General features: G+C 50.1%; 1 protein-coding gene across 1 annotated transcript in view; it reads right to left on the reverse strand.

The window, feature by feature from the left end:
* VWF (von Willebrand factor) overlaps positions 1-18,341 on the reverse strand; it is a 1,169,185-nt gene extending 1,150,844 nt beyond the window's left edge. The window contains exons 1-2 of the mRNA XM_078673989.1: positions 18,207-18,341; positions 11,567-11,618 (exon numbers count right to left, since the gene is read on the reverse strand). Coding sequence (XP_078530115.1) covers positions 11,567-11,618; positions 18,207-18,218 — 64 coding nt within the window. The 5' untranslated portion in view covers positions 18,219-18,341. The remainder of the gene's footprint in view (positions 1-11,566; positions 11,619-18,206) is intronic.
* Between the last annotated feature and the right edge of the window lie 4,683 nt (positions 18,342-23,024).

Consider the following 23,024-nt stretch of genomic DNA (forward strand, 5'->3'; position numbering starts at 1 on the left):
CGTAAATTGCTGCGTTGCATTACTCCGCCCCGGGTGCCATTCCATGGGTGGAGGGTACGTGTGCCCGTGCTTTATTCCATGATTTTTGGCGCATTCCCAGATTTGCTATTACTAGTAGACCTGGGAGTGCTTCAAAATCCTACACCTTCTCTGGTGAGACGAAGTGAAGAGAAATATCTTTATTTCTCCTCGTTACCTCCTCTTTCTGTGTGTGCTGAGTTCTGCATCACACATGGAAAGAAGAAAACGTCTCTGCAGATCGCTTCTGTGCAGGAAGGTATCCCTTCCTGCTGTACAAAGCAGGCACCCTAAGGGTGCCTGTGTTGGCGCTAGGCAGCACATTGTCCGCCAGTGCAGAGAAAAGATAGGAATGCACTGTACAATGTTAAATATGGTGCATGCGTGCCCTTTCCCATCATAAGGCTCAGCAAGACGGCTTCCTGCGCTGCGTGACTAGGTCTCGCCTACGCAGCGCGCATGTCCTGCTTAGGAAAAAGACCTTTAGCCATTGCTTCACTTTTGCAGGCAAAAACGTGCACACGTTGTATTGCTTTGAATGGCAACGCATGCACGTTTGGCGATTCCCTTGCGGGAGCGAGCTTTCAAAACCATCTGTTAGTAATTAACAGATGGTTCCTGCTCGCTCCCGCAAGGGAAACAGGCGCCGGCCCCCTCCTCTCTCCCCTACCCTGCTGCCTCCTTTCAGCGCGACGCACGCTTGCTTATATGTTGCATTCATCTATTCACCCTGTTGAGAACTGCAAAATCTTCCATTCTTATTGGACCGTTCAGTGATTGGGAGTGGATCTGCTGTTCTCCATACACGTCAATGCCTGTGTGATCTTGGTATGTTCCCCTAAATCACAGGCTGCAAGCTCTTCATTGTTCATTCCATTCCAGTTTATCTCGAGCTCAAAGATTCTGGGTTAGCAAACTACAAATAAACATTGCACCTTTTTCAAGCCCAGTTGGGATGTTTTCTCCTTCTTAAGACAATACAGGAAGCAATGTTATCTTACGTGGAGATCTCAGGCCGGCGACACCTCTTTAAGGAACTGCAGTCTGTCGACCACAAAGATTCCTAAGATGGAACATACAAAAAAATTATCTCCCTGTACACAACCTAAGATTATAAAGCTCTCATTGTGCGAAGAGTGCACCTTGTGTTTTGTAAAACATGTTTGTGTGTTTAGCAACACACGTCAGGGTTAGGAGGGTGCATTGTAAAAATGACTTTGCATCCCAAAGAGAAAAGAATCCACTGCTCAGTCATGATGGGCACTGTTGGACAGGCCGCATGGTCGGGCTGCCCCCTCCCCGCAATGGGACCTGGACCCTGGCTCCCCCTGCATCCCCCAGCCAGAGTCCCCGACGACCACCCGAAGTACACTGCAATTCCTCACCCACAAGACACCAGCTCCGAACCCAGCTGGCCCGGGTCACCATCCACACCACGGCCTCGGCCCAGCCGCCATCTTGGGCCACTACAGCACGAGGCCGCGTGGCCTCAACTCGACCCTCACCCTGGGCCCGGCCGGGCCCGACATCGAGGCACCAACCTCCCCCCGGGAGGCAGAGTGACCACTTGGCGAGTCAATGGGAGAAAGGAATCGTCAACGGCTCTCCTCCGCCAGGTGTCGATCACCCCCGGCCGCCTGGGCGCTGGCTCCACCCCCATGCTGGGTGTCTGGACTCCCTCATCCCGGACCTCCCGGCCCCCCAGGCGCGAGGGTCCGGACATCAAAGGGGACCAGACCTATAACTGGGGCAGGACCAGACCAGGAAACCAGTTGTATCCTGGAGTCGAGAGACCCGAGAAGAACTCATCCGTGACTTGGCCTGCTGGCGCTGCCGCGGCCCTCTGCCTCGTGAAACCATCGTCTTGGCCTGCTGGCGCTGCCGCGGCCCTCTGCCTCGTGAAACCATCGCCTTGGCCTGCTGGCGCTGCCGCGGCCCCTGCCTCGTGAAACCATCGTCTTGGCCTGCTGGCGCTGCCGCGGCCCTCTGCCTCGTGAAACCATCGTCTTGGCCTGCTGGCGCTGCCGCGGCCCTCTGCCTCGTGAAACCATCGTCTTGGCCTGCTGGCGCTGCCGCGGCCCCTGCCTCGTGAAACCATCGTCTTGGCCGGCTGGCGCTGCCGCGGCCCTCTGCTTTAAGAGACTATCACCTTGGCCTGCTGGCGCTGCCGCGGCCCGATCCACAGACACTCCAGCTCGAGGATTGTGAGCTCGCCTGTTACCACTACCTGTACCGATCCGGTACCAAGACTGTCCCGCTACCCCCTTTCCCTACAGAGACTAGAAGTGAGAGGACCCCCGGGTCCAAGATCTCCTGTATCGCTGATATCCTTGCCTTAAGAACCTTATATAAAGCCTTGAACTCGACTTGGTGTGGTGCCTGTTTGTGGGGAGGGAGGTAACTTGTCTGTACGATCGCCGGAGACGGTCCCCCTCGGGGATCTCTCCCTCGGTATCCGGCCGACCCTCAGGGTCCCCGTCTAACATTGGTGGCCAGCGACGGGATCCGAACCTACGCATAATCGTACAGAAAGTCACTCGCCCCACCACACACAACAACCATGTCAATAGAGAGCGGAACAACGGAGAAATTTCAGATGGAAAAATTGGAAGACTACAACCACCGGGAACTGAAGCAATATTGCATAGAACTTGGACTTCCAACCACAGGTCTTAGCACAAAGGAAGACTTCAAACGAGCCCTAGAAGCTTGGGCGGAAACGGGTACGGCCGTACCCCGAACACAAACAACCGAGACGAGCCCCGCACCAACTAAAGAAAGAGCGGATCTCTCCCTGGAAGAGATCCGAGAAAGAGAAAAAACCAGACTCCACGAATTAGAACTTGCCCGACTTCGCTTGGATGGGGAACTCAAGCTGGCAGAACAAAAAATAACCCTGGAACACTTACGGCTCAGGGAAGAGCGGGAAGACAAGCAAAGACAGAGGGAGCTAGAGGAAAAGAGACTAGAGTACGAACATGAGCGCAATCTCAAAGCACTGGAGGTCCAGAAACAGAATAAAGACCTCGGGCTCCCCGAACGACCGACCCCGTCTGCCTCGACCGAACCCAAGGTTCACATCCCCAAAGATGTCATCCGGGAATACCACAAGAACGATGATATACAGCAGTGGTTTAAAGCCTATGAGGTGGCAATGACCTCCCACCGGATTCCCCGAAGCGATTGGGGGGCCGGTTTATGGGGGAGGTTTGTCAACGAAGGGCGGGACGCCCTGCTACAACTCCCGGACCAGCTGATGACCTCCTACGACCACATGAAGGCCGCCCTCCTCACTCGATACGGGCTCACACCGGAGATGTACCGCCAACGGTTCCGCGACTGCAAACGGATTCCGGGTACAACTTGGGTGGAGTACGTGAACTTTTTTAGCCGAGCCTTCGAGGGGTGGATCAAGGGCAACAAAGTAACCACCTACGAACAACTCTTTGACCTTATCGTATGGGAGCACCTGTCGAACAACTGCTTCGTGGAGCTCCGGCAACACCTCCTGGACAGTAAGCTAACCGACCCTCGACAACTAGCCGTCAAAGCCGACCGGTGGGAAAGCACCCGAGTTGGCAGGAACGCACCCAGCGAATTATCCAGACCGTATCGCCCCCGAGGGGGAGGAGGAAGTCAGGGTCGGGGGAGAGACACCGGCCCCTCGTCACCCCCCAGAAACCCCTCGACCCCGGTTGGCCGAGGAAGCCCTGCCGTCCGGGCCGGTTTCCGGGCCAACATTACGTGCCACAGGTGCCAGCGACCCGGCCACTACGCCAGTGATCCCAATTGCCCAAAGAACCCGAACACTACCCCCCGCCAAGTTGCAGCGGCGGCCCTAGGGGAAGAACTAATCCCGGAAGACCAGGAAGAGTACGAGACCGATCCCTCTGAATGGGCACCCGCCGCCATGGCACTGGTCTGCTTAGGGGAGAGAGACATGATTCCGCGGGGCCCCCTTCCCGCCAACACACAGAAGTACGGTCAATGGGTCAACATTAATGGCCGCCGGGCGGAAGCCCTCCGCGACACCGGGGCCAGTGTAACGGCGGTCCGACGCCACCTCGTCACTCCAGACCAAATCTTGCCGAACATTCTTTGCCCTGTCCGATCAGCCGACAATTCCGAAAGCCTATGCCACATGGCCTGCGTCCCCTTCGAGTGGGGGGGAGTAACAGGGATGTTAAAAGTAACTGTCCGCGATGATGCCCCCGTGGACTGCCTCCTAGGAAACGACCTTGAAAGCTCTCCCTGGGCAGCTGTCGAACGGAGGGAGCACCTGGGGATGCTTGGCCTCCCCGAATGGGTCTGCGTCACGACCCGGTCCATGACCGCCCGCGCGGTCCCCAGCCCAGAAGAGCCCGAGTGGCCAGAACCTCCTCCCGCGCTCATCCCCGAGGAGGCCGCCCCAGAAGCCAGTCCATTGACCCAAACCGAGGAAGGATCCGACCAGCTTCGGGACGTCCCTGACCTGGCACAATGGCGGCAGGAGGGAGGCCCCACGCAGGAACAATTCCGGGCCGAACAGAAAACCTGTCCCTCTCTCGAAGGACTCCGGCAGCAAGCCCTGGCCCAGAGCGCCGGGGATACCTCGGGGGCCCACTGGATCTACTGGGACCAAGACCTGCTCTACAGCGAGCAGAAAGTTGCAGAACTAGGGGCCAGTCGGGTGCTGGTGGTGCCCCTTCGCTTCCGAGACTTCCTCCTGAACTTAGCCCACGATGTCCCCCTTGCCGGACACCTGGGGCAGGATAAAACCTACGACCGCCTGGTGACCCATTTTTTCTGGCCCCACATGCGGAAGGATGTCACCAACCACTGCAAGGCCTGCCCCACCTGCCAGGCCAGCAGAAAAAGTGGCCGAAAAATCAAAGCACCATTACAACCCTTTCCTGTCGTCACCACCCCGTTTGAACGAGTGGGAATAGACATTGTGGGGCCCCTCGACCCTCGAACAGCCCAAGGACACCGGTTCATCCTGGTCCTGGTAGACCACGCCACCCGCTATCCCGAAGCCATCCCCCTTCGGACTGTGACGGCCCCCGTGGTGGGCCGGGCCCTGATGGGGATCTTCTCCCGGGTAGGGTTCCCCCGGGAGGTCGTCAGTGACAGGGGCACGAACTTTATCTCCAGATATATGAAGTCCCTCTGGCAGCAATGCGGGGTCACCTACAAATTCACGACCCCCTATCACCCGCAAGGAAACGGACTGGTCGAGAGATTCAACCGCACCCTCAAGGGGATGATTATGGGTCTAGGAGAACCCCTTCGACGCCAGTGGGACGTGCTGCTTCCATGCCTCCTGTTTGCCTATCGGGAGGTCCCGCAGAAGTCCCTCGGCTTCAGCCCCTTTGAACTACTGTACGGGCACCCCGTCCGGGGCCCCCTCAGCCTAGTCAAGGAAGGTTGGGAGCAGCCTCCCCAGAAAACTCCCCCGGACATCTACCGATATCTCCTGGCTCTCCGCAACCAGACCCGGCGGTTCCGAGACACCGCCAAAGCCAACCTCGAGGCCAGTCAGGAGGACATGAAGAGGTGGTACGATCAGCACACGTCCTCCATTGAGTTCGAACCTGGACAACAGGTCTGGGTGATGTCCCCGGTTGAGCCCTGTGCCCTCCAAGACAGATGGTCCGGGCCCTTCAAGGTAATCGAACGCAAGGGGCCCGTCACCTATTTAATCGACATGGAGACTGCCCGGAACCCCCTACGGGTCCTCCATGCCAACAGGCTCAAACCCCATTTTGTGCGATCCGAACTCAGCCTCCTGATGGCTACCGATACTGGGACAGAAGAAGACTCCGAACCCCTTCCGGACTTACTGAGGGCCCTCGAGCAGGATGGCTCGGTGGAAGGGGTCCAGCTCTCCGAGGCCCTGTCCCCGGAGCAACGCCAAGACTGCCAAACGCTCCTGAGGCAGTTCGCCTCCCTGTTCTCCCTCACCCCCGGAGTCACCCCCTGGTGCCTCCACGATGTGGACACCGGGGACAGCCCTCCTATTCGACACCGGGCATACCGCGTACCAGACCGGGTACGAGCCTGCATCCAGACCGAGGTGTCCAAGATGCTGACCCTAGGAGTGATCGAACCCTCAGACAGTCCCTGGGCGAGCCCAGTCGTCCTGGTTCCCAAGGCAGCTGCCCCGGGCGTTGCCCCTGAGCTCCGGTTCTGCGTGGACTATCGAGGGCTGAATGCAGTTGCCCGGACCGACGCTCATCCCATCCCCCGGGCAGACGAGCTAATTGACCGGATGGGGGCCGCCCGCTACCTGAGCATCTTCGACCTAACAGCGGGCTACTGGCAGATCGGCCTCACCCCTAGGGCCCAAGAACGATCCGCCTTCTCTACCCCAGACGGGCACTACCACTTTAAAGTCATGCCCTTCGGCATGAAAAACGCCCCGGCAACGTTCCAACGGCTGGTAAACCAGGTACTGGCGGGCCTGGAAGACTTCAGCACCGCCTACCTGGACGACATTGCTGTGTACAGCCACCAGTGGACCGACCACCTCCGCCACCTGCGGGAGGTTCTACACGCCCTCCAGCAAGCAGGGCTCACCATCAAGGCCAGCAAGTGCCAAGTTGGCCAAGGGTCCGTGACCTACCTGGGACACCAAGTGGGAAGCGGGCTGGTGGCCCCTCTCCAACTCAAGATTGCTGCCATCCAGGCCTGGCAACCCCCGACGAGCCAAACGGAGGTCCGGGCCTTCCTGGGGCTCACCGGATACTACCGGCGGTTCGTGAAGGACTATGGCAGCATCGTGGGGCCCCTCACAGAGCTCACCTCCAAAAAGAGCCCCAAAACCGTCAACTGGACCCCGGACTGCCAATCAGCCTTCGAGAAGCTAAAGACCGCCATGTGCACGGCCCCCGTGCTCCAGGCTCCCGACTACAGCCGGGAAGTCCTTGTGCAAACGGACGCCTCCGATCATGGTGTGGGGGCCGTCCTCTCCCAACTCAACGCCGAAGGGGTCGACCATCCGGTGGTCTTCATCAGCAGACGCCTCTTGCCCCGAGAACAGCGCTGGAGCACCATTGAGAGGGAGGCCTTCGCCGTAGTCTGGGCACTCAAGAAGCTCCGGCCATACCTCTTCGGCACCCACTTCCGGGTGCAAACAGACCACCGACCCCTGCAATGGCTGATGCAAATGCGGGGGGAGAACCCGAAGCTGTTGCGCTGGTCCATCTCCCTGCAGGGGATGGACTTCACGGTGGAACATCGTCCAGGCCAGGACCACGCCAACGCCGACGGCCTGTCACGCTTTTTCCGCCTCAGCGAGGAGAGTCCCCAGGAAGATGGCTGACTCTCCCCGCCTTCAGCTGGGGGGGACGCATGTTGGACAGGCCGCATGGTCGGGCTGCCCCCTCCCCGCAATGGGACCTGGACCCTGGCTCCCCCTGCATCCCCCAGCCAGAGTCCCCGACGACCACCCGAAGTACACTGCAATTCCTCACCCACAAGACACCAGCTCCGAACCCAGCTGGCCCGGGTCACCATCCACACCACGGCCTCGGCCCAGCCGCCATCTTGGGCCACTACAGCACGAGGCCGCGTGGCCTCAACTCGACCCTCACCCTGGGCCCGGCCGGGCCCGACATCGAGGCACCAACCTCCCCCCGGGAGGCAGAGTGACCACTTGGCGAGTCAATGGGAGAAAGGAATCGTCAACGGCTCTCCTCCGCCAGGTGTCGATCACCCCCGGCCGCCTGGGCGCTGGCTCCACCCCCATGCTGGGTGTCTGGACTCCCTCATCCCGGACCTCCCGGCCCCCCAGGCGCGAGGGTCCGGACATCAAAGGGGACCAGACCTATAACTGGGGCAGGACCAGACCAGGAAACCAGTTGTATCCTGGAGTCGAGAGACCCGAGAAGAACTCATCCGTGACTTGGCCTGCTGGCGCTGCCGCGGCCCTCTGCCTCGTGAAACCATCGTCTTGGCCTGCTGGCGCTGCCGCGGCCCTCTGCCTCGTGAAACCATCGCCTTGGCCTGCTGGCGCTGCCGCGGCCCCTGCCTCGTGAAACCATCGTCTTGGCCTGCTGGCGCTGCCGCGGCCCTCTGCCTCGTGAAACCATCGTCTTGGCCTGCTGGCGCTGCCGCGGCCCTCTGCCTCGTGAAACCATCGTCTTGGCCTGCTGGCGCTGCCGCGGCCCCTGCCTCGTGAAACCATCATCTTGGCCGGCTGGCGCTGCCGCGGCCCTCTGCTTTAAGAGACTATCACCTTGGCCTGCTGGCGCTGCCGCGGCCCGATCCACAGACACTCCAGCTCGAGGATTGTGAGCTCGCCTGTTACCACTACCTGTACCGATCCGGTACCAAGACTGTCCCGCTACCCCCTTTCCCTACAGAGACTAGAAGTGAGAGGACCCCCGGGTCCAAGATCTCCTGTATCGCTGATATCCTTGCCTTAAGAACCTTATATAAAGCCTTGAACTCGACTTGGTGTGGTGCCTGTTTGTGGGGAGGGAGGTAACTTGTCTGTACGATCGCCGGAGACGGTCCCCCTCGGGGATCTCTCCCTCGGTATCCGGCCGACCCTCAGGGTCCCCGTCTAACAGGCACATTGGCCTGCGTCTACCAATGTCAGTTTGAGTAAAACATCTACAGCCTTCCGTTATGTGAACAGCAAGACATTGTGTTGCGGCATGTTTACAACACACTGAGCGCCGAAGGTGTACCTAGCTAAGCATGCGCTAAAAATGTGGTTTGCACAGCGCTAAACACGACTCAGCCACGCATTGCTGTGAAAATGAGAGCAGGCGGTGTCTGTGTGAGTAGAGCAGAACAATCTCTGTAATGACAACTGCTATGGGGTACATCCCGCAACGCGAGTAATTTTTATGAAAATTATACCTAGTGCATCTGTAGCTAGAAATATCAGACAGTGTTGTTTTCTAAGCATTGCAGGTTGCGCTACTTCGCCTGGTGTTAGTTGGCCTGGCCTGGCATGAAAGCCTGGAGGTGGTGTGCACTTCTGCGCCACATTACGCCTGCTCTGCCTGGATTATCAGGGGTTACATGTCCTATTGTATGGTTCGTGTTACTTAACTTCACGCAAGCCTCAGGCAACAATACAGTAAATCTTGGCCATAGGGTTTACATGTTCATAACAGATCTGCTCAGGCTCCCTGCAGGGGCATGTCCGCTCGTGCCAAGGGCTTGTGTGATGCTCACACCATTGTGCAGTGCTGCACCTGTGTGCGGTGGCGGCACACATCCGCTGCTCCACACTCCAGGTGGTTGGCATCCCTCTGGGAGTGAGGTGGGGGGGATTCCCAGAGACTAGCACGCACCACGCACTCAGGTGGGCTCATTTACAAGCGTCACAGGGGACTTGTGATGAGACTCCGGGACAGAGGGAGGCGGGAGGAGGACGAATAAAAGCAGAGCAGTGAACACCGACACACAGACACTTGACGCTCCACACGCGCTGACAGGTGAGGTCCAGCCCACCCTTGGCCAAAGATTTGACTTTTGCAAAATTGCATCCAATAGCTTGTGAAGAGGATTCAGCGTTGAATGTAAAGAAGTGTAAATTTCAGGTTTTATTTTTACAGCATCCAATACTCAGCCAGGTTCTAAATTTGAGAGGGAACGCCAACTGGTAGCTTAGCGTTTGATCACAGGCCTTTCCCATAAGCCTTGTGATGGCGTCACTGAAAAGGGAGCCTGAGCGTCTGGGTTTAAGGATGGAGGGGTCCCTGCGAGAACCCCTACACCAGAGTCCCGGAAGAAACAGAGGTTCACAGCAGTGTTGCAATCGAGAATTACACATGCACTGGTGCTCGGTGCCTTCACAAGACAAAATGTGGTCAGCTCAGTGAGTATGAAGCTTTCAAAGCCAGTGATTGAACCAGTAAAAAAGATAAAATGACCACAATAAACTACAAACAAGCATTGGCATAGCCAATAGGTCTCGCCTTTGGGACCTTAAAAGTGTTTAGCCATGCAACAGTTGACGTTGATGCACCAAGGATATTGTGCTGCATAACTAAATACTTATAAGGTCCCAAAAGCGAAACCTATTGGCTATGCCAATGCTTGTTTTTTGATGAATGTGCCCCTCAATGTCAGTGTATCCAGGACCAGCACTGAAACGCCACTTTGGAAGCCCCGTTCCTCTTTGCTTGAGGCATCAGCTAATCCCATCCGTCTCAATGCGGAAACATGTTATCGTTCCTTTGCAGCTGGCAAACTGTTTCCACAGATTTGTTTGCACGCAGTCTCACAGCATGCAAGTGGCAGTGCCAACATTGTGAAATATTTACTTCTTGGACCCCACCCAGTCCTCACACAGCCAAAAAAGCAGTGGACAGCTCAAAGTGTGTTTCAAAAGCGTGATCCGTTACAGGATTTCAGAAATAAAACAAGAAACAGGAGCAACAAGACAGGCAATATGTGAGCCTGAAAATGGACAATGTAGATCAGACATAAACTACGATGTGTGAAATGTAAATAGAAAGAACATAATCAGTGACACGTTTGTGAAAAGTAATTTTATATATTTTTTGTCTCTATAGAAAATGGGACAGCTCTTATGAATGTAGTGCCCAATATTGGCACAGTAAATGATATATCTTGAATTGAGAGTGATTTGAAGTGCTGAACATGTACCCCCATATTAGCATGTTTGTTTCTTTTTACTTTTTAGGTAACTTGACCTTTCTAGAAACATAGTGTTTAATTAAACAGCACAGAGTACTTCACAAATTGTGTAAGTAACCTATTTAAGCTTTTTACTGTTTGTCCTGAGGAATGCTCCGTAGACCCGGCTGGGCGATATGGAGCAGAAACATGTTGACTCTACCAAGTGATATAAAAAGATCCAGTAACTTGATCTACGTTTATACCCACTCCTTTTTTAATTAGAAAACTTTACCTTATGCAAATTAAAGTTTTTTAGAGGTGAAGTCTTGCTTTTTAGACACTAATTCTTCTCCTCTTTGGGGGTGCCCCCATATCTCTGGACACTACTACTTAATACCAGAGGTTGCCTCCGGCTTGAGGCCGGCATACAGCACTAGTTTGGACACCCAATGACTATGCCATAACGCAGATGTGGGGCGGAAGAACGATATACACCGCACATTGCGTCTATGAGGGTGTTTCAAACCAACCTACGGTTACGTAGTTACAAGTGTCCATTCTCCCACTTGGTTAAATTGTGTCTAAAGAAAATGTGACATTCTACTTGGGACCACCGCCCAAGAGCTTAGGGACCGCTCCAGTGGATCAATTTCAATAGGTACTGGCAGTACTTCAGCATCAGTACAACTATTGACGTCCTCCCTTAGATATGGTCGAACGGGCGGTGTCCTTCTACGTCATCTGATGCAGAGATGTGTAAACCCTGATGTCACTACAGACTAATAAAAGTACCTGCTCCTCTCCTGTCTCTTATAACATTATTATTGACACACATTCTGCCAAAGGAATTAGCAAGTTACTTTTTTAGCTGGCCCTTACGAACAGAATTGTGCAACATTGATTTTGTAAATTGAAACAATTACACTTGTGTAGTATAGCAGTAATAAAATAAAGCGTGCCTTACCGTGTGTTAAAATGGCCACGGCAACAATTGTGAGGATTTTTCTGTAATTCATCTGAAAAAGAAAATGCAGAACAATTAAAAATACAAGTACTAGTGGCTTTCTTCCTTACAAGATACATGACCTAATTTACAGAAACAGTCACACAAATACAGCCACAGGATTAGTGCTTATTAGGACTGCAGACTTGCATCTCTTTAGAATTCTGTCCAGTCATAATCCTGACAAAGTCTTGAAAATTCTATTTTCTCAAAAGAGTATATTTCTGCATGTGAAAAGACTATTGAGTGCAAGTTTGTTTCGAGACTGAGAAAACATTTCTCCACATTGAGAATCCCCTAACCCTACACTCATACCATTTTGTGGGGTAATCCTTTCCCTTTGGCATATTTTCTTTTCCAAATGCGTACATTTGTTTGTGCTATTCAATGCCCACTTCATTATCACTGGAACAGATTTACTCACAGGATAATATCACGTGAGCAAGTCCTTTTACAAGTGCAAAAATTACTTTGCCAATTACAAAAGAATAAGCTGATCTATCTGACCTGTCGAATATTAGAGCCACTCTGAATCTACCATATGTGGCTAAAATATGCAACTGTAAGAACTAAATTTAGGTTGTGCACCAACTGGATATCCAATCTCTCAACAGAGCTGATTCCGTTAAATACAAAAATGTAAACAATTCAGGTATGTTGGCTGATTATCACAGTGTTGGAGCCCTTTTTTTTTATTAGATCACTCTGCAGTCTTCCACGCCCTTAAGCACAGTGTGTAAATCAAAAGATGACCTTACTGTGGTGTTAAGAAAGATGCGCTTGCATGGTTAGAGTCATTCCTCTTGGGGCGAATGCAGGCTGTTACTTTAGGTATTTGTACCTCAGAGTGGAAGCAGTTAGACAGTGGTGTTCCTCAAGGAACAGCCTTGTCCACACTCCTTTTTAATGTGTATATGTGCTTCCTGATAGCTTTCCTCAGTTCCTGGGGTATTCTGTTTCACACTGATGCTGCTGAGACTTACCCCTTTTTTTTTAATTGCTCTAAGTACAGAAGATGACAGAAGAATGTTTGGGGCACATCTGGTGGAAATGTATATATGGATATGAGCCAACAACTAAAATGGTATTCTGGCATAACAGAAACCATGGTGATTGGTGCCTTTTCCATATGACTTAAGGAATGGGTGGAACACTTATGAGTGTGGTCAAAACCCTCACTTTAAGGTAAAGAATCCAGTTGTTTCGATGGACCGTGAAGTGTTAATGAGAGATCAGATATCTGCTGCCGTGAGTTCAGGTTTCTTCCATCTTCATTTACTGAAGAAGTGTTGAGATCTTTAAGCGTCCTCTGATATAAACAAACAATGATGGTGGTGGTCATCTCTCATATGGACTTTGCAGATAATGCCTTTCTAGCTGGTTATAGTTTTGTATTGACTATCCCGCAGAGACTCAAAACACGGCTGTGCATGTTATATGTGGTCTTCACTGTAATGACCAAGTTGCACCAGCCCAGAAAGTTTTCATTGGTTGTCGGTAACAAAGGGTGTGCAATTTGAGTCACTTTGCCTCCATTACAATGCTTTTTGGACTTGAGGACTGGCATTTCCTCATTAACGCGTTCAGAGATATCAACTCCCAAGAATTCTGCGATCCACAAAACAATTTCTTGTTTTATGTTTCTAGATCTAAGCAAGCGAGGTAGGGAGAGGGTCGTGTCTTTATGGTTGGCACAGCTCTGGCACAGGCTCTCTCAGCCCCCGAAGGAAATTGAACCTTTCATTCAAACGCAAGCTTAAAGCGAAGGTGTTTCGACAACCATCCTCTCTCACTCCTTTATTTTAAGAGTTTGTTCTCTTTTGCACTTTCTGGGCACACTCTGCTAGCTGTCCCACCACCGTGCTTTACAAATAGTTGATTTGTACTTGTAAAGAAGGTATTTAAGCATTTAAATCAAACTCACTCATACATATAACTTTGTGAGTCACCTGATCATTTTCAAATAGTCAATTTTGTAAGGTATTGATTACCCGCTCGCCTGCCTCACACTAAGGCCTGTCAAAAACAGCCTTTCGGCCGGCATGGCGGCAGTAAGCATTCCCTATAAATAAACAGTAAATAAAGGCCATATGTACTGTAGGCTGTGTTGCCTCACAGTGCTGTGCTTTCCAGCGTCTAAGAAGTGGCTGAGACACATTTTACTTCTCTTTCCTTTGCATTAATGCGGCAGTTCACAAAATAGGGTTTCTCGAGGATCACCCGAAAATCTACCTCAGTAAGGTCCATAATTAGGTATTTCCCCTGCAAATCCTTATGAAGTGCTGCAGATGTAGAAACAGAAGCCTACAAAGGAGAGCAGACCACTCAAAAAGATGTTTAAAAAGTGACTCTAGCAATCACTGTTCCTTAAAAATGAAAAAGCTGCAGCGGTTAAATAAATGCCCTCTGATGAAGGGGCACGGGATGAGCATGCAGTGTGACGGCTCTATCTGATGCCAGCAGCTGCCCCTCATGGGCATCTTTCACTTTGTGATTGGCTACCAAATTCTCTCAGCAGTCAGTAATCTGTCTATGTTTCACAACAGCAAGAGAAGTCCCTTGCCATTGAAACATAGCATTACGACTCACAAGGAGCCACAATGTTGGCATTGCAAGAGCAAAGACACTGACAACTCACCATGACACTTCAGTACATCAGAGTGTGGGTTATTCGAATCACAAAGCTTGTCACTTTATGCAGCGCAGGTTTTGAGAATGCAAAAAGCCTTTAAGGATATGACCCTATGTTTCTTCGCGCAGGCTAGACATCACCACTCTTCTGAAATACCGTAAGGAGTATGGTTCAACATTTTGCAATTCAGATTCTACGTTGAAGGAACATTTTTCACTCAAGTACAGACCACAGCAGCATCCTTCCCCTGGAATAACACAGGTGCAGCCTCCTGTATAGGCATACAACTCCCTGGTGACCTGTGATAGGTAGATAACATATGACTTGGACACTTTCCCTCACGTTTTGAATGCCTTATGGGTACGTCCCTTTAAAGATTCATAAATATATATATAGACTAAAAAGATTTTTTTTAAATTACATTTGCAGTCTTAAAAGAAGCTTTCACATTTCTACATTAGATGTGCGTTGCTCTTTAAATAACAAAAACGAGCATAGGTTTGAGTGAAATCTATCGAAAAAAACTTTTTTAAATGTCGACCAGTAGCTCCAAATGAAATATAGAAATGCTTTTACAAATTAAGCGAAGACCAACTAAACAGTTATTAAAACCAACAGCACTGCTGGCTCACACTACCAAATAACCTGGATTTTATCAAACGCCCAGACACGACTGATATCTCGGTATTACAGCCTGTGACATGAATCATCTCCGTTAAAAAAAAGGCTCGAAACCCACGCAAATACATTCCCTTCATTGAAACACGCAAACAAATAAATGTCTCACATTGAAACACGCAAACAAATACATTCCCTGCATTGAAACATGCAAACAATAAATTCCCTGCATTGAAACACGCAAACAATAAATTCCCTGCATTGAAACATGCAAACAAATAAATTCCCTGCATTGAAAAACGCAAACAAATAAATTCCCTGCAGTGAAACACGCAAACAATACATTCCCTGCAGTGAACCACACAATTAAATATATTCCCTGCAGTGAAACACGCAAACAATAAATTCTCTGCAGTAAATACGCAAACAATAAATTCCCTTCATTGAAGCATGTAAAAAATAAATTCCCTGCATTGAAACATGCAAACAATAAATTCCCTGCATTGAAACACACAAACAAATAAATTCCTTGCATTGAAATATACCCTCTAACCCATGAGGATTGCAGTGTTGTGCTGAATACACATTTCAGATGATACTTTTTTAAGCAGAGAGGAATGGAGTGTGCATGGTCACTCAGCAATGGCCCTCCCTGATCAGCAAGAACATAGTCGACTTCGAATTGGGCCCTACCACTAATGCATCCTTGATCCCTTAGGGCCAGCTAAGGTCAAAAGCTAAAGAGAGAAAATACATAATGTATAACGGTGTAATATGGACCTTATTGCCATCAAGGGGATCTGGTGACAAGTGCAAACCATGAGGATGAAGGTCGTGTGATTTCTAAATGTCACCTGAAGCCCGAGATGGCGATATAGGACCTTAATATACATTTTACTCGTTTTGTATTTTTTTATATTTCATTATTAATTGATTTTAGTACTCTTTAGAATGATTCAGAGCAATTGAGTGTCATCCGTTTTGTAAGCATTGTTTGCCTGACAAGGCAGATATGTCTGCCAATGTTATGAAATGTGTGGGTTTTTTGGGAATAAGTGTAACTTTTTGTTGACAGTGCTCTAAGTTTGCAATGATTATTTTCACACAATGGGGAGGATTCATTGGTGGATGCTTGCATCAAGGCCTGCAAACGACAGCTTTTCAGGTGTGCTAATTAATGTTCTAAGAGCAGAGCTGTCATTGTGGAAGTATTGTTTTTGAACCCCCATTGAAACAAAGGCCAAATGCTAGTTACATTTTTGCTTCTGTTGTTCAGGCAAGGTAAATATCCTGCCATTTATATCAGCACTGTGTATTACCAGAAATATTTCACAGTTGGACCTCTCCTGTGAAACATGAGCTTTGAAAGCATTGGAAAACGTTCAATTGGAAGGCTTAACCAATATATCCATCTCTAGATAGATAGACAGACGGACGGGACAGACAGACAGTGAGCTAGATAGACACATAGATAGACAGCAGACAGACAGACAGATAGATAGATTAGATAGATACTACGTTTAAACATATCCCAAAAAAATAATGCTTTTGGAAGTGTGCTTGCCATTCACAGTTTAACTGAGATAACCATGAATCTTTATACAAAGCGCTCTCATACAAAATCCGCACCATAGCATTCAAATTCATCCATAAGATTGCACATACCTTACCTTGCACTGATAGCTCCCTCTGAAGAGATGGCTTCCTGTTTCGATCACATCTCTGTCTATGCAACTAGCCGCCTACTTTGGTCTCTGACCCTACAGTGCCCATCGCCTTCTGCACCACTGGCGGGCTGCTTTGATCTCTGACCCAAGAAAAACCAAAGGTGATGATGGACGGAGCGTTGACAATACAAACACTCACCCCCAGTCAACTGATCTGGGTTTAATCCATCACCGTTCTTTAGCTCACTCCACCACTCCAGGGAAGACATGGCTTGGCAGTTCGGGCTGGACTGTTCCCATGAGGCACAGGGTCAGACTGATTTGCATATAGCCATGTCTGAACTGGGGTGGCTGAGTGAACTAAAGAATGGTGATGGATTAAACCCAGATCAGTTGACTGGGGGTGAGTGTTTGATTTGTTCAAACGCTCCGTCCATCATCCCCTTTTGTATAGCTTTGATCTCTGACCCTACTCTGCCCATCGCCTTCTACACCACTGGCCGCCTACTTTGGTCTCTGACCCTACATTGTTCATCACCTTCTACACCACTAGCAGCCTTCTGTGGTCTCTGACCCTACACTGCCCATCGCCTTCTACACCACTGGCCCCCTGCTTTGATCTCTGACCCTACACTGCCTTTTGCCTTCTACACCACTAGCAGCCTGCTGTTGTCTATGACCCTACATTTTTCATCGCCTTCTACACCACTAGCCGCCTGCTTTCATCTCTGACCCTACACTGCCCACCGCCTTCTACACCACTGGCCGCCTGTTTTCATCATAGATGCTGCATGGCCCAGCTCCCCCTACAGGGCTGTATGCGCACTTAGATCACTGGCAGGGCCTGCCCACCTTCCCTGACGGCGCCGGGGGTCCGCCTTTATCACAGAGCCTTCCTTCATTGCCCCCACTGCCTCTACAGCGGCCGCGCCCTGCTTTAATCATTGCAGACCCGCACTGCTCTTGTCTTTCTACTGAGGGTGGCTGTCCGCTTCCACCCCAACACCAAGATACACAATGACACAGTGCATTGCAATCTCCTTACCACACCTGAGTCCGATCCTTCCCACACTCGTCAAGAATAAAGATCTTTTCTCATGGCAATCTTCTAGTGACGCCTTCCCATGCTCGGCCAGGGTGCACCATCACCCGAGCACCCTGCACACGTGGCGCTAAAACTTTTTTTCAAACTGTCTGTGGGCAGATTTACAAGCCCATTGCGCCACCTTTGCGTCACATTTAACATGCGAAAAGTGGCGCAAGGGGCTTGTAAATCTGCCTATGTGTACCTTAGAAATACTAAAATGATATATATATAAACGAATAAAAGCATTTGATATCCTCTCTGAACAGCACTTCTGTCCAAGACACAGCGCTTTAAAAAACTTCAAAAGAAATAAATAATACTCTGAAAAGCACGAAGCGCCACACACAGGATTAAAAATAAATATATTAAAAAACACTGAAAATCCTTCTTGGTAGCTGCCTGTTGCTTTTTACTTCTTACAAACACCACAAATTATATTTACCCCCTCTTTTCTTTTCTATTCATGATTCCTATTTTTATTCTCTTCCAGCCTAAAAAAAAGTTTAAGAAACATTTCGTTTCCTTGCTATGAAATAAAAATGTACACAGACCATGCCGCAGCCTGACTAAGGCCCTCGCGCCAGAGATCATACCCACCTTGAGCTCCATGGCCGCGCGAAGGTCCGCTGTGCGCCCCGAAAAACAAGGCTGCTCGGTCCCGGGGACTGCAAACCCTAACTCTCCATGGCACCCGGACCCTCCCGCAGACTGGACGGCTCAGACCGGGGCTGGACGCCGCCAGGGGCTTATATATGACGGGAAGGCTGGTGTTTTTAAAAAGAGTACAGATAAAGGCTGAGTGCCACATCCGTCGGGGTCTCCGCACCATTGTGCGCGGCTTCTACCGGGGAAGTCGGCCTTGTTAATTGCCAAACGGGGACAATGGAGGGAAGTGCATTAAAACAGCGGTGAGAGATCGCTCTTTGAACTGGCTTTCTGGGGAAGCCTCATCACCACTGAGATGGGCCAAGACAAATGACTGCAAACTCAGACAAGAAAAAGAAAAATCACGTTCTCTGTGCAGGTCTTGGGGCCAGTGCCTGGAGACCTGCCGCCCATGTAAATTACCGAAAGCCACTACAAATGGTGGCTTTTCAGTGCATTGTGTGGAAAGGGTGTATTGCCTCCTCCAGACTCGTGGCCTTGAAGTCAAGAATCGAACCACTGCATTTCAGCAGTAACAGGGACAATTCTATTGGTAGTCCTGCCTCGCTTGGAGGCTGAGCATGGATCTATGTTGATGTTGTTGGTCAGGTCTCTCCAGGATATTGGGGCCTGGAACAAGGGTTTGCAATACGTTTGAAGTCAGATGTCCAAGACACTTAAAGGGTGTAACTAGGGCCCTGCAGGGGTGAGGCCCGGACCCTTCGAAGAGCCTCCAATCAGCCCATGGCCATTGAACATCTGTGAATAGTAGGAGTCTCGGGTCCTTACCGCATTCTGCAAGCAGCCTCATCCTTTTGTGTTTCGTTACAGAGGCAAGTCAAGCTTGACTACTGTTGAACACACCCAAAACCTGCACATGCAGCCCGCTGTCCATAGATCTATGCACATGTACATCACACACATGTAAATAGTAAAAAAAGGTTAGAGGAAATCCGTTTCTGGAAGCTCATAGATCATGTCCGACTAATGCTGATGAGCAATAAATAACACTAAAAAGTATTTTGAGTTGTTCTCATGGATATTTTTTGTTTAATGTCAATTACTATCCTTCTGTAGCTGTAATTCTGAGCATTTTCCGACATACACAACCCTCATGCAACAACAATAGAATAAGTCAACATGTAAACACCCTGGGCTAATTGCGTAAAGGTAACAAGGACCCCCTGAACAAATTGATATTGTAAGTCCTAGGTCAGGGATTAACAGAGCGAAAAGTAACAACCAAGGCACTTAAGTGACAAATTAATAATATTGATGAAGGATTACACAAAAGAGGAAGGAATGTAAGTAGGTCTGAAGACAAATTTTATTACTAGTTCAATTAAAAAGAAAATCACATACAATAATACAAATCATATATATCAAAAAGACTTTAAAAAGGGAGAACATTTTTTTTTCATAATAAAATCAATGGAATCAGAAAGAGAAACATTCAAAACATATTTATGAATTCTCAAACAAATTAATTCTCAAACATAGAAAGAGAGAACTTTATAAAACTGTGGCATTGACTAATGAATTCTCTACGCGCGTTTCGGCGACCAGCGCCTTCTTCTGGAGTAGCCACGTGTATCATAAATAAAACAACAGCGTCACAGGATAAAGTCATCAAATGCAGACTCGTTTCTCTGTACGACAATGATCTGGATAAAACCACTATGTACCGCAGTATTTTATGTTCTTTGTTGACGGTTCATGTAAAATTAAAAGATCAGTCAGATTCCTGATCAAGTATAATGACGTGCAACACTCGCTCTTCAAAATATATTGGTGAAATCTCATAAAGTTAGAAAAGGGTTCCTAGTTCGTAATTAGCAGAGGAGCCTTCTTGATGAAAAGATCTCCTGTTTGGCAGTGAATACTGTGACGACTAATTCTGTCCAAAACTGCTGGAAGGTTTGAAGAGCGAGGCGCGGGTTCTCTGGGCTAAGCCACAGCACAGCGCCACACCTCAACTATTTAAAGACATTGGGGCATATTCTCAAGAAACTATCGGCGAGTTCACGTTATTGCAGCAATAGTCGCGATAAATTGATCACCCCATTCACAAGCTGGTGCTACCAGTCCATAGCACCAGTACACCTGCAATAGCAGCCGCAAAAAACATCGTCACAGATGGCCCAAAAGCCCACAAACTTGGCAGCCCATTCGGACCATCGTAGCCTATGCGACACAGGCCCACTGAACTCCATTCACATTGACGTACTTCACCGGCATACACAGTGGACAAGTAGGACACACATTTGGAACTGAGTCTTGATTACACCATGGCAGAGTACATTATTTATGGCTGAGGTTATTTCACCATACTCCCTTCAATGTGGTGCCACCAAGGCTGTGCATAGGACTCGCACCAAACGTGTCTGTGGGCACTTGCTGACTGCGGCCTTCGGCCTACACTGCGGTTCTGCAGGCCTCACATCAATCCAATGCAGTCCGTCACAGACAGGACATGACAATGTCCCTGGCTAAACACCCACTCAGCTCTGGTGCCACTACCTATGTCACCCACAAAAGTAATACAAATGCCATTCCAACGTTGTGTGTTAGAGATCCAGGAGGAGATGGCTGGACAGAGGTTAACCTGGGCTGACCGGTGCCTCCTTCCGACACTACGGCCAACTAGGTTGGATTTTTGGAACTGGGTCTTGATATCTTCATGGCAGTGTACATGTCACAGTACGCAAGGAGATGGGTAAGGGGAAAATGCGCTTCAGTCCGGTGGAGAAAAGGCTCACCTTTACGGAGGTGATGGGGCACTACCAACAACTGCACTGGTGCCACTGACTCTTTGCAGTGCATGCCTACCACACATGGCAGTGGGCCCCTGATGGCCGCTGGCTCCGGGACTCATTGCGGTGGAGTAGGTCACATATTTTGAACTGAGTCTTGCCCCCTACATGGCAGAGGCAATGTCATTGTACAGCCCTCATCGCAGACTGCATCCCCTTCCAGCTCTGGTGCCCCTGAGTGTGTGCCCTGAAATTCATGGTTGATCTCTGTTTGTACGTCAGTGACGTCTGGGCCCATGGGCTTGAGGTTGTCTTCCTCTACATATAGCTGATACTGACAAGGTGGAAAAGTGGCATTCAACTCCGCCGTTTGCCTTTTCCTGCGTGCTTTTGCCCTCTGCATCATGCCCTGGAGGGACACCTTCCACTGTCCTCTGCAACCCTCTGTGACATTCCCCTTGGACATTGTTGTGTTCAGGCTCAGCTTGCGTGGCCCTACCTCAGTGCACTGCAAGTCACCATCCCGTGGTGGTGGTGTGCCTGTGCCGGCCGCTGTGCATCCGGGGCCACAGACTCTGTGCAGTTGTAGTCAGGGACCCATGATGTCCGTACCTTGCACTGCTGATTGTCTGCTCACTGTTGTGGTTTTTGCCAGTACCACCCAACACCTGAGTGGTGGTTTACACTACCAACACCCATCCAGCACAGGTGACACTGGAGATGTGACACTGTCAATAAAAGGGGCCTGGCGCACATGCTCGTAGTCAGTCCCACAAACTCACTCAGTGTGTCCGTGTGGTCATTATGTATGCATGTGAGACCAGGGCCATTCCACATTACATTGTGGTGTGTACAGCGTGCACAACCATGTGACCGCAGGCAGTCGTGTAGACCTGGGACATGTAACCGCGTCGTATCTTCATGTAAGTGTAAGCGGGGTGGACAGGCATACAACAGTACTGGGTAGGGGTGTGGCTCACATATGCCAACTGTTGTGTGTGTTGCTATTAGCACAGCATGAGCCAAAGATGTACCCTCAACTGCATGTCGAGTTCAGCCAGGCAGGTGCTCTATATCTGTGTCAGACCTGTCCTTGCAATGGGCCTACACACACGTGGCCAGCCACATTCTGCACAGCATCATCACTGTGTCGTACTCAGGATTGTAGACATGCGCAGATAGGCATGTCAATAGTGTGCCGTAGGGGTGCACGTGATGTAATTGCGCTGCGCACAGTAGTGAATGTGCTCGGGGGGGAGGTGCAGCAGTGAGGCTAGGAAGTACACAGTGATGCAGCTCATGTGCAACACGCATTACATGTCATACAGGAATCACTAAGTCACACATATCACACACCAATGAACTGTGTCACAGTTGTTACATTATCCCACTCTTTGGCGTTTCACATGTCTCCCAATTCATTCCATTTTGGCTGTCATTTGTGGCCTACAAGTGACAACAGGGATTCTTTTGTGCTCTGATATGTGCCGCCATGATGCATTGGTCCATGCTTTCATTCTTGTTTGATCATGGACATGGCAGGGGGTGTTGTTTGTCCCTCTGCAATGTGAAGGGGAGGTGCGGTTTCACAGTGTATAGCATGTTTGTTTCCGCATTGGCGCTGGTTACATACTGAATGCATGTCGATGTGCATTGTGGCTGTTTGTGGGGAATTGCCTATTTGATTTTTGACAATGGTAATTTGTTCTGCGTCACAGCTGTGGGGTTGTGCTCGCACGTTGTTATCTCACCATTTCCTTACTCTGCTTTTCTGGTGCATTTTCCTGTCAGACACATGGGATTTGCAAGCCGATAGCTGGTTTTTTTGGGGCTTTTTGTGCCGTGACTGACCTCATCGCAAGATTTTTTGCGTTTGCGTCTTGCATTTTTGTGGTGTGGCATTGATTTTTAACGTGGATATTTGACGCGTTATCTGCAGACTATCGCATGGTACTGCTGTGTTGAGAATGCTTTGTTAACACGGCATAATTTTCCTGCGATAGACCGCGATGTTGGA

Source organism: Lissotriton helveticus, chromosome 1_1 (genome assembly GCF_964261635.1).
Source record: "Lissotriton helveticus chromosome 1_1, aLisHel1.1, whole genome shotgun sequence".
Taxonomy (NCBI): domain Eukaryota; kingdom Metazoa; phylum Chordata; class Amphibia; order Caudata; family Salamandridae; genus Lissotriton; species Lissotriton helveticus.